General features: G+C 36.3%; 1 protein-coding gene across 1 annotated transcript in view; it reads right to left on the reverse strand.

Annotated features, from left to right (window-relative positions):
* Window positions 1-14,177, reverse strand: part of gfra4b (GDNF family receptor alpha 4b) — a 72,654-nt gene that overhangs the window by 16,868 nt on the left and 41,609 nt on the right. Inside the window, exons 2-3 of the mRNA XM_024284211.2 lie at window positions 868-1,143; window positions 555-635 (exon numbers count right to left, since the gene is read on the reverse strand). Coding sequence (XP_024139979.1) covers window positions 555-635; window positions 868-1,143 — 357 coding nt within the window. The remainder of the gene's footprint in view (window positions 1-554; window positions 636-867; window positions 1,144-14,177) is intronic.

The following is a 14,177-nucleotide window of genomic DNA, read 5'->3' on the forward strand; positions in this document are numbered from 1 at the left end:
TGACCTATCGTCAGCTTTGGATATCGTACACGGTTTTTTATCGTCATATCGCCCAGCCCTACGTGGAAGGTTCAAAAACCCACACATCTACGGGAAAACATGCAAACTCCACACAGAACAGTCCCAGCTGATTTGAAGGAGCTGTGAGGCCAGAGTGCTAACCACTGCACCAGCACACAGCCTCATTTAGAAGATGAATAATAGAGAAAAAAAATTCCACATGAACCAAGCAGTCTAAGTTTATATAAGTAAACTAAACGATGTGATACAACCCCTTAAAAAATTAGTGCTGTGCCACTTTTTGGCATGTTCTCATCTGTTTTGGTATTTTAGGCTCCTAGTGGTCATGAAACAGTTTGTCCACTAAGTTACAGTCTTTTATTCTCCAGTAGGATTCTTCTTCACTGGCATTGTTCATAAAGCTACATTTCAGTCTGTTGGGTAGCATTACTGATGAGTGACAGTGTTTGATCTAATGGTTTCACTTCCTTTGAAAAAAATGTAAACTCTTGTGTTTCTATTATTGAAAAGGGGAATAAAAGAAGACATCTTGCCTGCTGTTATGGAGGCCAAGCGAACATAGTCGTGTTCCCTCTGCACCGTCTCGTAGGGATAACTCTCCACCAAGTTAAGACCTGAGAACATGCAAAGTTAGTAAAAATGAAACACTGTTTTGTAAAGTATGTTTCCACATTCATACAGTATGAAGGGTCTTTGTCCCCACAGTTGAATACTAAAGAAGTTATCAGGGTCAGAACCTTCAAGAGCGATGCGTTAGGAATAGATCATCAACAGATAAACGTTTTAGTCATCCACTTGTGTAGTGCTTTATTTGTAAATGTGTAAATAAATGGTAAGACCACAGACCATGGATGACAGACTGATGCAAGCTCCAGTAGATGCTCAGACAGTTTTTCTCCTTCTTCATCCCTCGTTTGCACTGGCACCCTCGCAGTGGGCTGGACAGAAGTGCCGACACGGCATTGGCACACTGGCTTCTGGCACCGGGGCCAAGCTTCATGCTCCCATTTCCAGCCACGCACTGACGTAAGGTACGCAGACGTGGACTGCAGGTCTCATCACTCGAGCAAGAGTCTCCGGCCACCAAACAGTCTGTGCCGGCGAGGGCAACCTGGAGCGGACCTAAATCAGAGCACAAATAAAGACACAAACTGTGAGGATTCTGTGCTTCGGTTTGGTCTTTCTGTTCTTGGTCTTGGTCACTCCAGGGTCATGTCAGGGTCGTCATCCACAGCCGTTTTCATTTCTGTCAATTACCCTCAGTGTATTTAAGTGTCTGGTTTTCAGGTCATCTGTTTTGTCAGCACATTTTCATTCCGGGGATGTCACATATTGACACATGATAAAGGACCCCTCCATGTCACTTTTTGACATTTTGGGTGTCCCTTACTCCTCGTTTTTTGACGTGCTGGCTGTTACAATTAAATCAGGGGTCCGGTCGTTTTGTGGGACGCAGTACCAGACGTGGACAAAATCTCGGCACACGACCAACCAGTACCCCAAACTTACCCTGGTCCACGTCTGGTACAGCGTCTACTGCGTCTGGTACCGATTCCCATTCGGTACTGATCCATGTTTGGCACCAGGTTCTTTTTTGCTGTCTTTAACCCTAATTTAATTCATATTGAGATTAAAAATCTCTTTTCAAAGGACGTCAAAAAACAACAAGTTAGGGACACCCAAAACGTCAATTTTTGACGCGGTGGGTCCTTAACCATGGATCAATCTGTGACAACTTGGTAATGAGAATGCGTTGGCTTTGTTCTGTTTTGTCACTTTTTGATCCTCCATGGATGAGTTTTTGAAAATTTAAGTTTCTATCACCAAGTCTGGTTTCCTGCACATTGAGTCCTTCACCTCCTGTCCCTGACACAAACATTAAGAATTGAAATGCTCTAGCACAACAAATTTAAAATGTCTCTATTTTTATAGACTTTTCATCAACGAGTAAGAAAGAAAAAAAATAACAAAACATCTATTTTTATTCACTACAAAAAGATTCTTTTTTGTACCCATTTCTGCAGGCAATATCAAAGTTACAGGATGTGCTGGGCATTGACATGAAACCTGCAGGTCCATCATTTAAGTCGAGCTGTACATATACTTTGAGCTAAAGTGCAAATTCTAAAGTGAAAGAAAAAAACAATGTGGAGAAATCTATTTTGTTTCTTCTTTATTTGGTCCACAGTGAAAAAAAAATATGTTTTTGTCCTTGCAATTTCTAATGTCCTCTATTAAAATAAAGAACTCCTTCCAAAAGCGATCTTTTAGAAAGTCTAATTTCAGAACACTTGGAAAAAGGTTGGCAGAACATCTCCAGAACCAGACAGTCGATTGTTGCAACATTTCTTTCATAAATGTTTCAGTGCACTGATGTCTCATCTTTGTAAAGGTTTTACAGAAACTTAAAAAACTGCATTTTTGAAGTAAAACACATTTTTATAGAAAAGAACAAAGGTAAGGCCTGAAGGAGAAGGTGAACTAAAATGTACATAGTGGTGCACAAGTATAAATGTTTCATCTATAAGATTGACAATTTCTAGAAACTATATTAAATTTATATTATTTTATATTCCTTTTATATGCTTTACTAGCCTTTGTAAATTCATGCTGTTGAATTTATGTTTTTATTTAATTTGCTAAATTTTATTTTTAACTCTCTTTTTAGTGTGAAGCACTTTGGCACCCTTATGTGCTATATAAATAAAAATAATTCATTTATGTAAATAAAAACATAAAAAACGGGTTGTTAGGTGCATGGCCAAAAGAAAAATAAAATATATAAATATATTTATCATATACATACACATATATATCGATACGTTTGTAAGAGGTTACTAGTACTATGAATTTAATAATCTTATTTCCCTGACTCTCAGTTCTAATAAAACATCTTTATATAAGCGGAAATTGTTGCTGCCATGGTAACTTAAAAAACTAAAACTTTTTAGAATGCAATTATAAAGCTCTCTCCACAACCGTTAGAAAAAGTGTGACATCCACCAACAACAATAAAACGCACATGTTAAATGAAATCAAGAATGCATTGATACATGAGGAAGCATTGCTTACAACTACCAACATAGAGAATGATAGTTGAAATATACTGAAGTAGACAGCATGCGTTAAAAGAAAAAAAGAAAAAAAAAACATCATGCCAAAACCATAAAAGTTATAAATCACCAGCAACGACAGCTTTTAGAAAAATCATGGTAAAATAAATCCCTGATGTAAACAGTAAATCAGAATTTTAAAGAACTGTTTGATCTTGTTTTTGCTGTAAGCTGTGGGTGGAGACCTAGATCGGGGGTTTGCTCTTATTGTAGACACAAAAAACATATACGGAAGTATTCCAAAAAATTTGAATATCATGAAAAAAGTGTATTCATTTCTGTTCAAATTTTGCTGTGTGTGTCTAAAAATCTGTCCAAATTTTGAGGTGCGTGGTTGTTTATTAAATAGAGTTTTACCTACTAATCATCTGCTAAACTCAGCCACATCAGATGGGATTTCCTGGAGTTTTAACTCCAGCGGATTCTGAAGTGGAGAAACGCAGCTGATGGACGGATGTAATCAACGGGAATCTGCTGATTCTGTCGCGGAAAAAAAAACGACTTTTATATCGAAATTTGTTTAGAATGTTTAGAATTTCTTGTTAAACAATCAAAAATAACAGGATTTTTTACTCTATGTTAATGCTGAACCTGACCAGACGGTTGATTAAAAAAACTTTGTTTAAAGTAACAAACACCATTTTTTTCCTTCTAAATCTTTGTGTTTTTATCAATTTTGTTCATTCTCATCTCCTGTTCTGAATAAAGGTATGATGGTAATTTAATACAAATATTTGACATTTTCATATGTCCCCTAAAAAACATACATATAGCAACAAACACTAAAAAAAGTAAGAATCATGGTTCAATTTGTGAATCGTTGAGCTTGATTCGTGAATCAAATCGGATCGCCACCTGGGCAATGATCCACAGCCCTATCCATGACAATACATTTCTTAAGTGAAACTTTGTAAAGTTGTTCATCTTTTCATTTTTATTTACAGTTTAATACAAAAAAAAGTAGAGGGTCTTTGAGGGACATAATTCATAAATACTTATTTTCTGCTCCATTATGCAAATCAATTCTTAAAAAAAGTCCTACAATGTGATCACCTGGAATCTTTTTTATGTTCTATCACTTACAGTTAAGGTGTACAGAGGATGAACATCACAGACCAAACTCACCTTTTTTTAGTGGGACGACTTGCAGAATCTGACTATTTTTCCCCCACTGCACATGTCAGCATGTTCTTGATGTCATGCACTACCAAGGCTGGACTCAAAGCCCACCAGTGTACTAAATCTCTTCCAAATGTTGACAAAAAACAAAAGTTTCAACCAATGCCAACGTCCAAGAAGGCCAGACGGTCAGCTGAAACTCAAGGCTGAAATCCCCCCCGTGGGAGAGCATGCGTGTCTGTGCCGCCTGAGCAGATGCTGAAACAGACGCTGCGCGTCTCGAATGCAAATGCGGCGCTTGATTTGACATTTCCAATAAGCGCGTCTCTATGTGCCAACAGGTTCAACCGATCAACCACGCAGGTAATCGATGCCTTTTGCAGCTCAGTGAAGTCCTCACCTCTCTGACACATTAATCACTGGTGGATTAGCTGATCAGTTACTCTAATGGTTCACTTCTGGAAACATAAATGGGAAATACAACTTGAGAAAATCACACACCTTTTTTTCTTATCCCTGTAAAGTATGTGAAGTTGTTGCACATGATTACATAAGGATGTTTAAATCTACATTTTTTTTTCTTACTTGACTGGAGCTCTTACATGTGAAAAGATCAATTTAAGTCTAATCTATTCATGAAAAAAGTATGCTTTGTTTGATAAGTGAAATGCCTAAGGTCCTTTTCCTATATGCAGTTAATTACATTTTAACTCATCCAACTGCAGAAGGAATACAACATAAATGTTATATGTTGTTGACCATAAATGTTTATTTTTATTTTTTTAATTAGGTAAAAAAATGTCTGACAGTTTGTTTTGTGTTTTTTGCACTCAATAACATTTAACAATTGGATCATGAACAATTTCTTTTACTTTTTTCTAGTAAATCAGGAAGAAAAGAGACATTCAACTGTGACTTGTTTTTAGGTCTACTCACACAGAACCATTTCAGTTTGGTGTGATCACCTGTTGCTAATAACACTGCTTAGGAAAGAGCACTGGAGAGAAGAAAATGTCCTTTAGGAGAAACATCAGAGAACAAAAGAGCAGTTTTCATTTTGGTGATGACCTGTTAGATTAGCTCTACACCTTAAGCCTTTAAATTAAGAGCTTTAAGTCCCGTATTGACATTCTTTTAACTATGGTAGCTCTTTAACTGTTATGGAATTAACGTAATTCCAGCAGATTCTGAGGCATAGAAAAGCTTCAGTAATGAAGTGATTCATTTTTGAAAATCAGCTGACACAGAGAAAAAGTGTCTTTGCGATGTCATTCATTACTTTATGTCAGTAATAGGTTGCATATCGGTTAAAAGTTGATATGAAAAGGTGCTTTTCTCCACATAAAAGTCATCTAATTAATAGCATAAACAGTTCATGAGTTAAGGTTGAGTGTGTGCTATTTAGGTGTCAATGGCGACATCTCCAATCTTAAAGGGGTCATAAAATAAAGATAAAACAACTTTTTGAGCTTTCAAGTGTATTACACTGTTCATTCTTCACTATAAAGAACCCCAAAGCAGTACTTTGATCCGTTCAAGCATTTTTCAGTAATCCTGTAAAAACCTACACTCTCAGTACCAGCCCTCATACCCACAAAAACAAGCAGCTCCTCACATGCTGATGTCACAGATTGAAGACAGTAGGTGTGTTTGAGATAACCCAGCGCCTCGCCTGCATCGTCGGCGAGACTAAGCTGCTGCTGGAGGGGGCGGAGAAAGGCACCTGAGATGAGGGTGAACGCTGAGACTGTACGAGAACGAGGAGTTGGGGGTTGTCCTCAACATTCGGTTGAATTTTAATATGCCACTCCTCGGAATATGATCTGTGCTGTTATGTCTTTTATATTATTCTTAACATCTGTCAGAGTGAAACATAAAAGATAGCCACTGGATGAATTTCATGTGCACTGTCCCAAATAAACAGATAAAATAGAAATTAAAGTTAATTTTGAAGACAACAATAACACACATAACAAAAGCACTGACAATCATACGTTCTACTATCATAAGGTCCCATAAGGTGGTTGGTCACACCAGTCACGAGGGAACTGCAAAACATGTTTGTGCTTCCCTTAAAAAGCTGCTGTTCCTGTCCACGAACTTCTACACGTTCTGACAACCAAAGAACTTGCAACCTCTGTCCAGGTAGTAAGGCTTTACGTAGACTTCTTGAGTGTTCATGGAAACTTCTACATAAAGTACACATACAAACTCAGAGACTTTGTCCAAATCTACAAAGCATTCATGTCCTGTGGAGTAAGTGTTTTCTCTTGTCCCTTGTATGTGGGAGAAACTCTATGAAAATGGGGTTCATGCCCCCCTACTCCAGTCCATTCTGTACAGCCAGGGAGGGAGTTGGGTTTATAATACTGGCAATGAGGTCAAATTGTTCTCAATGCGTAGTGGACTTCGCCTTTGTCACCTGTTCTGTTAGGTCTGGTTGGAGGACTTCATTTGCTTTGGTTGATGATGCTGATCTGTTGGCATCATTGAACCAGGACTTTGAATGTGCACAGCACAGAACAGGTTTACAGTTGAGTGTTTAGTGGCTTGAAGGGGACTTAGTACCTTAAGGTCTAGTTTTAAAGTGCGGGAAGGATGGCGACAATGGTTGCAGAAAAGCGGTTACAGTATTGGTCCATTGAACGGAAGAAGGAGCTGAGGCAAAAAGCAACGATCTCTATTTACTGGTCAGCCTACGTTCCTACCCTCACCTACAGTCATGAGTTATGGGTCGTGAGTGAAAGTATTAGATCCTGGATACAAGCAGCTAATATGAGTTTCCTCCTCAGGGTGGCTGGGCCGTCCCATGGGGATAGAGTGAAGAGTTTGGTCTCACAGGAGGGACTCAGAGTAGAGCAGCTGCTCCTCCACATCAATAGAGGTCATATTGTGACCCACTGAAAGAAGGCCCCAGGGAAGACCCAGGGCATGGTGCAGGGATTATGTCTTTCAGCTGACCTGGAAGTGCCTTGGGCTTCCACCAGCAGAATGGAAGAAGTTAAAGTGAGGTCAGGGCATCTCTACTAAGACTCAGCTTTATATAAGCGGTAGGGAGATGGATGGCATTTCAATTTACCAGATCTCACTGTCAGATTTCTTTCTATTACTTAAGTAAAAGGAACTCCTTCTTACCTCTAACCTTAATCTGTTCAAGCCACAATGAAATCTCACACTCCAACCTGGGATTTCCTTACAAAACACAAACCTAATTTTCACATATGTTTAAAAGTATTCTGTCAATTGAGACACTTTGCATAATAGAGACTTATAACAAAAAAATAAAAATGCCTCTAATAAGGATGGGGTATCGCCAATAATTTCCAGAATTAATTTGATGAGATTCATCAGAATCTGGATCGATTCAATTGTTTTCTATTCTTTTGATCCACTCAATTAATTTATATTCAATTCAATTTTGAGTTTACACGGTTTACATATTTAGACACATTTGTTTAGAAATACATTAAGAACTATATATGCTTTGAAGATATTCTTATATAACTGATACAGTTCACATACTGTAAAATGTATTTATGAAATAATGAGATTGTTAATACCATACAGTGTTACATGGATTCTCAAACAGAGAAACTCCAATAATTGTTCTGCTTCTTCTGGAGAGAATTTCAGTTTGGCCACTAGTTGGCAATCATGCTATAGCATTATACCATATTCCAGTAGATGAAATTATAAGCAAAAACCTGCATTTTAGACCACAAATGGTTACTTTTTTTGGTTTTGTATTCTACGATCATCGTTCAAAAAGGTTACTTTTTTATGTTTAAATTTCATAATTAGGATTAGGAAAACTCTTTACTTTTGAGATTTTTGGGAAAATGTCTTTTGCATTATAAACACCTTTGTGGAACAACTTGTATTTGCCCTGAGATTCCACTCAACCTGAAAATTATTTTATTTTATTTTTTTAATCTTGCGTTACGTGTTGTTGTTTTTTTTTTGTTTGTTTTTTTTTATTTTATTTTTTTTCATATTTACCGTTACCAACATGTGGGACAAAATTGACCTGAATCCCATCTGGCTGTACATAATATCTTCCTTCTGTAACCAATAAGATGTTGATTAGAGCATGCATTGGATGCAGTGGAATATATCATATAAAAAAGATTCCATAGACAGGAAAAGCTTTTAGGTAATTTATTTTGTTTTCTTTAAATCATTAAATATGGGATTGAATCTCGTTAAAAGAAAAAGATCCAAGGACCTCAAAAACTCAATTTTTATTATCCAATTTAAGAGCAAGTTAATCATTTGAAGCGTTAACCTTGACCTGATATACAGCATAACTCAGTTTTGAGTTAAAATAAAAAGGTGTGCATGTGTTAAAGCCCTATTTGGCCCTTGGCAATGTGCGTTTATGCAACCACTTCCAATTAAAAGTCTACGTAAAGGTGCACATATGTACGTTGTGGACTTCCACATTCAAAAGCCTCGTGTTCATGCATAACTGCACACATGTTTAAGACCATTTTCAGAGTCTGCTGATAAATCCATTGAATCTGCGTTGAAAGTCAAACCATGTAGAACTCTGACCAATTAGATATTTAGTAGTGAGGTATGGATGGTGTCCTCTTTAATTCATGAAAGTGTCAACCATTTGAAAATTGATCATGGAGGAGGAAATAATTGCATTTTTCTCTTCATTTATTTTAATAGAGCTGTGAAAGATGTCTATGATTTGCAAGATTGAGCGTAGAGTAAGACAGAATTTCAATTTGATATTTCCTAGCTTGAACAACATCAGTGAGCCCATTGACATATAAATCTAAAATCCCATACAGTTGCTATTGGAATCCTTGAGTTTTCTGCCTGGTGAGTACGTAGCTTAACAGTGATGTAAGTAATTGAGGATTCTTCTTCAGCTGCATGAATCATTGCAGTTTTTTACGTGGTCTGTTTGTTTATGTGACAAAACTCTACTCCTCTACAAGCAGTTGGACATCTTTAAATAAAATGCACAATTTTTGTTTTATTATAGCAGAAACAAAACGTCCTGATCTATTTTACTTCTTGAGTATAAGGCAAATTTTTCCTTGATCTGCAGTTAAGACAAGGATTAGCACACACACCAGGGAGGGACCTAGAGGATGGACCGATTTTAGTCTGGTGACCCTACACATTCTTACTCCAAACTCATCATATATGGACGTATGGTTAGAGCCCCCTCCGCGTCACTTTTTGGGTGTTCTCAAGTCGTCATTTTTTTGATGTGCCGGCTGACGTTGTTGTTATGGGAGTTAAGGCGGCTTGAGAGTGCGTTTGATTACCATTAGGGCTTGGAATCATAGGGTACCTCACGATACATTAGGATACATGGCTCATGATATCGATGATATCGCAATACTGCAATAATTAGTTAAAACTATCTCTAATAACTCACATTATATAGAACACACATTTTTTGGTAAAATATATCCATATTTATTTTTTAGCTTGAACACAATCATAATCATAATAAACAACTTGTGCAAACCAGTAATATTATGTCTTCGACAAGCATTGACACCAAATGAATTGGAATTATTTGTAAAATTCAGTGATAACAATAGTAAACATGAAGAGCAGTGCCACTATGTCGTGCAAAATTGTTGTAAACAGCAAAACAAAAATTAAATAATTCAAGTAGCTGCCAGGCACATTGGTGCTCTTTGAAGCCCAATGAGGCAAATTTTCTTCGTGATTTTTTTCGCTTTATAAGTAAAATTGAATTGGAATGAATTGCTCACAACAGCTAATCTTGCAAAGCGCGCCCCCTATCTACCTCCAAAGAAACGTCTCACCAACGGATGAAGAGTATAATGTTTACAGCCTCTTCAAACAAAAATAAAAGATTGATACTTGGTGAGAAATCATCGAGAAACAATGCAAGACAAAATATCGCGATACATCGCAATATTGATATTTTAGCACCCCCCAAGTTAGCATGGTAATTTGGGGCATACCCTTTTCTTATGCTAAAACCTATGTGACTTAGACTCCTCAAAAAGTGACATTCTCTGTGAAGAAGTGGTTGCGGAATCGAAAAGACTTCCATGATTTGATCTGGACCTTCAATTATTAAAAAGCCTTCACTTTGGAAAGAGGAGGGGGGAGCCCAATGGCCCCATTTTCCACAAGAGTCAACAAGAACTCCCCAGAATGATTCCAGGAGAAAGCTGCAAAGTTGCAGACTTTAATTGCATCCAACAACGCCAGAAGCTGGACTGCAACAGTGTGGTCGTTGACAGCTTTAAAGAGCTACAGCAGCTTCAATTCAAGCTTCCTAGATCTCAGCAAAAAATATAAAAAAATGTGGCAGACTCTGACACAATTAAAGCTAGCCTTGCCATTGTGAAGGAAGTATGACTGCAGATGGCCGAAAAACAAAGACAATAACTGTTTTATTTCAAACACTTCTATAGGATTCAGACTCCTGATAGTGATGTCTTGGAGAATTTGTAAGAAAATTTGAAGAGAGATGATAAAATGTCTATAGCAGTGAACAAATCAACAGCCATTACTGATAATGCACACTTATATGTGTATTTCTTTTTTTTTTTTTTGACTGCGCGTCTTGAGAGAAAGCTTTTCACATTTTTGTCATTAGCAGACCACAAAACTAGAAAAGTTATTGTTCCAAAAATACATTTTCAGTGACAATGGTAAAAAAGTTTGTGACAGATGGGGCTTCATAACATACAAAGTTAGGGGTTTAGTCCACCGTTGGACCTCAGGTGATGATGATCGTGCACTGCATTGTGCATCAAGAGGTGTTGTGTGCAAGACTAGACAACCCAGGAATGAATGATGGTCATAATACATTTTGCTCAGCACCGTCTGTTTCACATGCTGCTGTCAGAAATGTCTGCTGAACACCAACATTGGGTTTGCACCAAAACAAAAAGTGTTTCTTTGAGTTCAGAGACATGAGCGTTTTCAGAAGTAACAAGCAAGCAGAAGGGAGCTCAGACACACTTGAATGTCATTTTTATCAACTTTACAGCTGCCATCTTCTTTTTGAACATCATGTTGGAACACTTAAATGAAACAAATATGGGATTTCGAGGCAGAAACCTAATTGTCATCAAAGTCATTGAACAAATCAAAGTGTTCCAAATGAAACTGAAGCTTTTCAGAACCAACTTAAGCACTGGCTGAGTGCTGCTTTTTTTTCTTTTTCAGTCAAAGCATCTTGATTAAGTCCCCCACAATAAAGACGTCTTCGGGAACAGATCATTAACTTTATGAGCAGAACTGGAGTTAGTGATTTACTTCCAACTCAACCCAAATAAAGTCCATTCAGTCGTCAGATGATGTCTGTAAATAATGATTGGTCAGAGTCTATGTTTCTATGGTTACCACTCTCGCCAATCAAGAGTGAGCTTGTTGGAAGTCCACACTCCTTCCACTTGCTACGAAAAATGTCAATCAAGCGTTTAAAACATTGGCTGTGAGACCACATCTTATTGACCAGTTTATACCGTGAATAACTGACAATAAAAAATAAAAATAATAAATTAGTAATAAAATAACAATCAAAAGAAATAAGAATTAGCAAGCACATGTTTTCTAAAAGGTATCAGAGCAAGAATAGTTAATCTGACTAATAGAATGACTAATAGCTGTTTATTTCTTTATAAAAGTCTATGGGGTTTTGGTTTATTTGAACCAGTGGGTACTTCCTGTTTGAAACACAAGGGAGAGGAGGCACTCAGTCCAGTTGTATTATACAGTCAATGGCACACATTTCAGCAGGAGGTGGCAGTCATTTGCCCTTATATATGAGAATGCAGCAGAGGCAAACAGGCCTGAGAAGTTATGAATTCATGTCTGTGAACATAATTTCCCCAATGTTAGAAAAGAAAGAATTGTTTTGCTTAGCTCATCTAGCCTTTTAACATGATAATCAAGCAAAATTAATAAAAAGAAAAAAAAAAACCACTTGGTTTTTCTCTCTCTGGCAGCATTCTTGAACAGTGCATCAGGATTGCAGGGAAATCTCACCAGCCTTAAAAAAGCATTAGTGGAAACTATCTTTTGTAAAAATAAATAAATGTAGACTAACAATGTGTTTCAGCTCTGAGTGTCACACACTACCTGTGGTTTAAACAAATTATTTATTCCAGAGCACTATTCAAGTTGCTGGTAGAACATTTTGTGGTTTATGGATATCTTCTAATCATTTCTTCAGTGACATGTACTGGGAATGCTTTGGGAATTTAGAAAAATGAAAACAGATCTATTTTTAAACTATTTGAGGCACTTTGAAATGTACCTATTATGTGTTATGTACTCATTAAGATTTTTTATTTCAAGAGGAAAGATAATTTAACAGATTTGCTTTGCTCTTTTTTTTAAACCCATTGTCTGCCAACTCAGCTAAACGGTAGAGCACATTTAGAAAATATACTAATAAAAATATTACATGTAGGCCTATTACCCCCCGAAGGCAATACGCGGAGGAAAAAAATATATTGATTGTGTCTTGGTCAGGCAGTTAAAGGGTTAAGTACTTTGTAATACATGACCATTAAGTTAATGTACTTTGGTAACAAATAAGTGGTTTATGAGAAAAATACATATTGAGTTGTTATAATTTCCCAGAAATGACTGTTATCAGGAAACCATTTTCAAACTCTAGAAACAAATGCCATTATTTTTTCTTTTGCTTTTGTTAGACTTTTTTCAGTAAACTGTTTTCAACAGATGTTTCAAAATACACAGGTCAGTTATCGTTTTTACTCTATATTTTCTGGTAGAAAAACATTAAAATGTTGGGGGGGGGGGGTTAAAGCTTTACCATTTATCAAGTCTGAATCAGCAACACTTGGTGGTTTGACAACCAGGCCCAACTGAATTTGTAATTAAAAAACTCTGCAGGAAATGATAGGATCAGTTTATGACTTAATGCAGAACAGAATTGATAGTTCTGGAGAAAAAATACATAAATGAATACAAAATAAAACCAAACTTTTAGGAAAATAATAAAAGCTAAATGAAAGTTCCTGGCTGTCTTGAGTCTGAAATAAGCTATTATTATTTTTTTTATATTTATTTAATATTATTTATATTGTATTAATCAACTATATTTACCAACTATATTTATTTTTCGGACTATAAGTCGCACCGGAGTATAAGTCGCAGGGGCCAAAAAATGCATAATGAAGAAGAAAAAAAACATACATAAGTCGCACTGGAGTATAAGTCGCATTTTTTTCAAGTAATTTATTTTACAAACTGGTTGAAAAAAACGATATTACATCATCCTTGAAGGTACGTTTTAACATTAATAAGTGAATAGAAAACAGGCTGAATATGTGTCAACACATATTCACATATTAGCATCATGAAAAAAAACGAAAAGGTGTAGCATTTATATAACATAACAGTTTTATTTAACTATAGCCTCAAGAACTCATCAACTTTGTATCTTTACTGTAATTAATTGCATGCAATCTTACTCCATATCACTAAATCCGTTAAATTCTTAGTCCTCTGTGTCACGTCTGAATAACTAAAGTAAATAAAGTAATTGCATAGATCACCATAAGAGGGCACTCTAGACTTACGGTCCATATCTCATCATTAAAAATTCGTATATAAGTCGCACTGGAGTATAAGTCGCAGGGACATTCAATCTATGAAAAAAAACGCGACTTACAGTCCGGAAAATACGGTAGTATTTATATACATTAATGTGTATTTTATGTATTTCAATTTATATACATTTTATATACATTTTGCAATATTTATTTAAAATATATCACAGGTTGAACTGTTGCTGCAAAACTATGATACATAAAATTAAACAATTTTGCAAAAAGAATGAAAAAAAAATCAATCTGTTTTATCAGAACTTAATTGACTTTAATTAACTACAAAATTCAGCTGGAATTTAATGTGTTCATGAGGTAAAAAAAAGTG

This window comes from Oryzias melastigma, linkage group LG10 (assembly GCF_002922805.2).
Source record: "Oryzias melastigma strain HK-1 linkage group LG10, ASM292280v2, whole genome shotgun sequence".
In the NCBI taxonomy this organism is placed as follows: domain Eukaryota; kingdom Metazoa; phylum Chordata; class Actinopteri; order Beloniformes; family Adrianichthyidae; genus Oryzias; species Oryzias melastigma.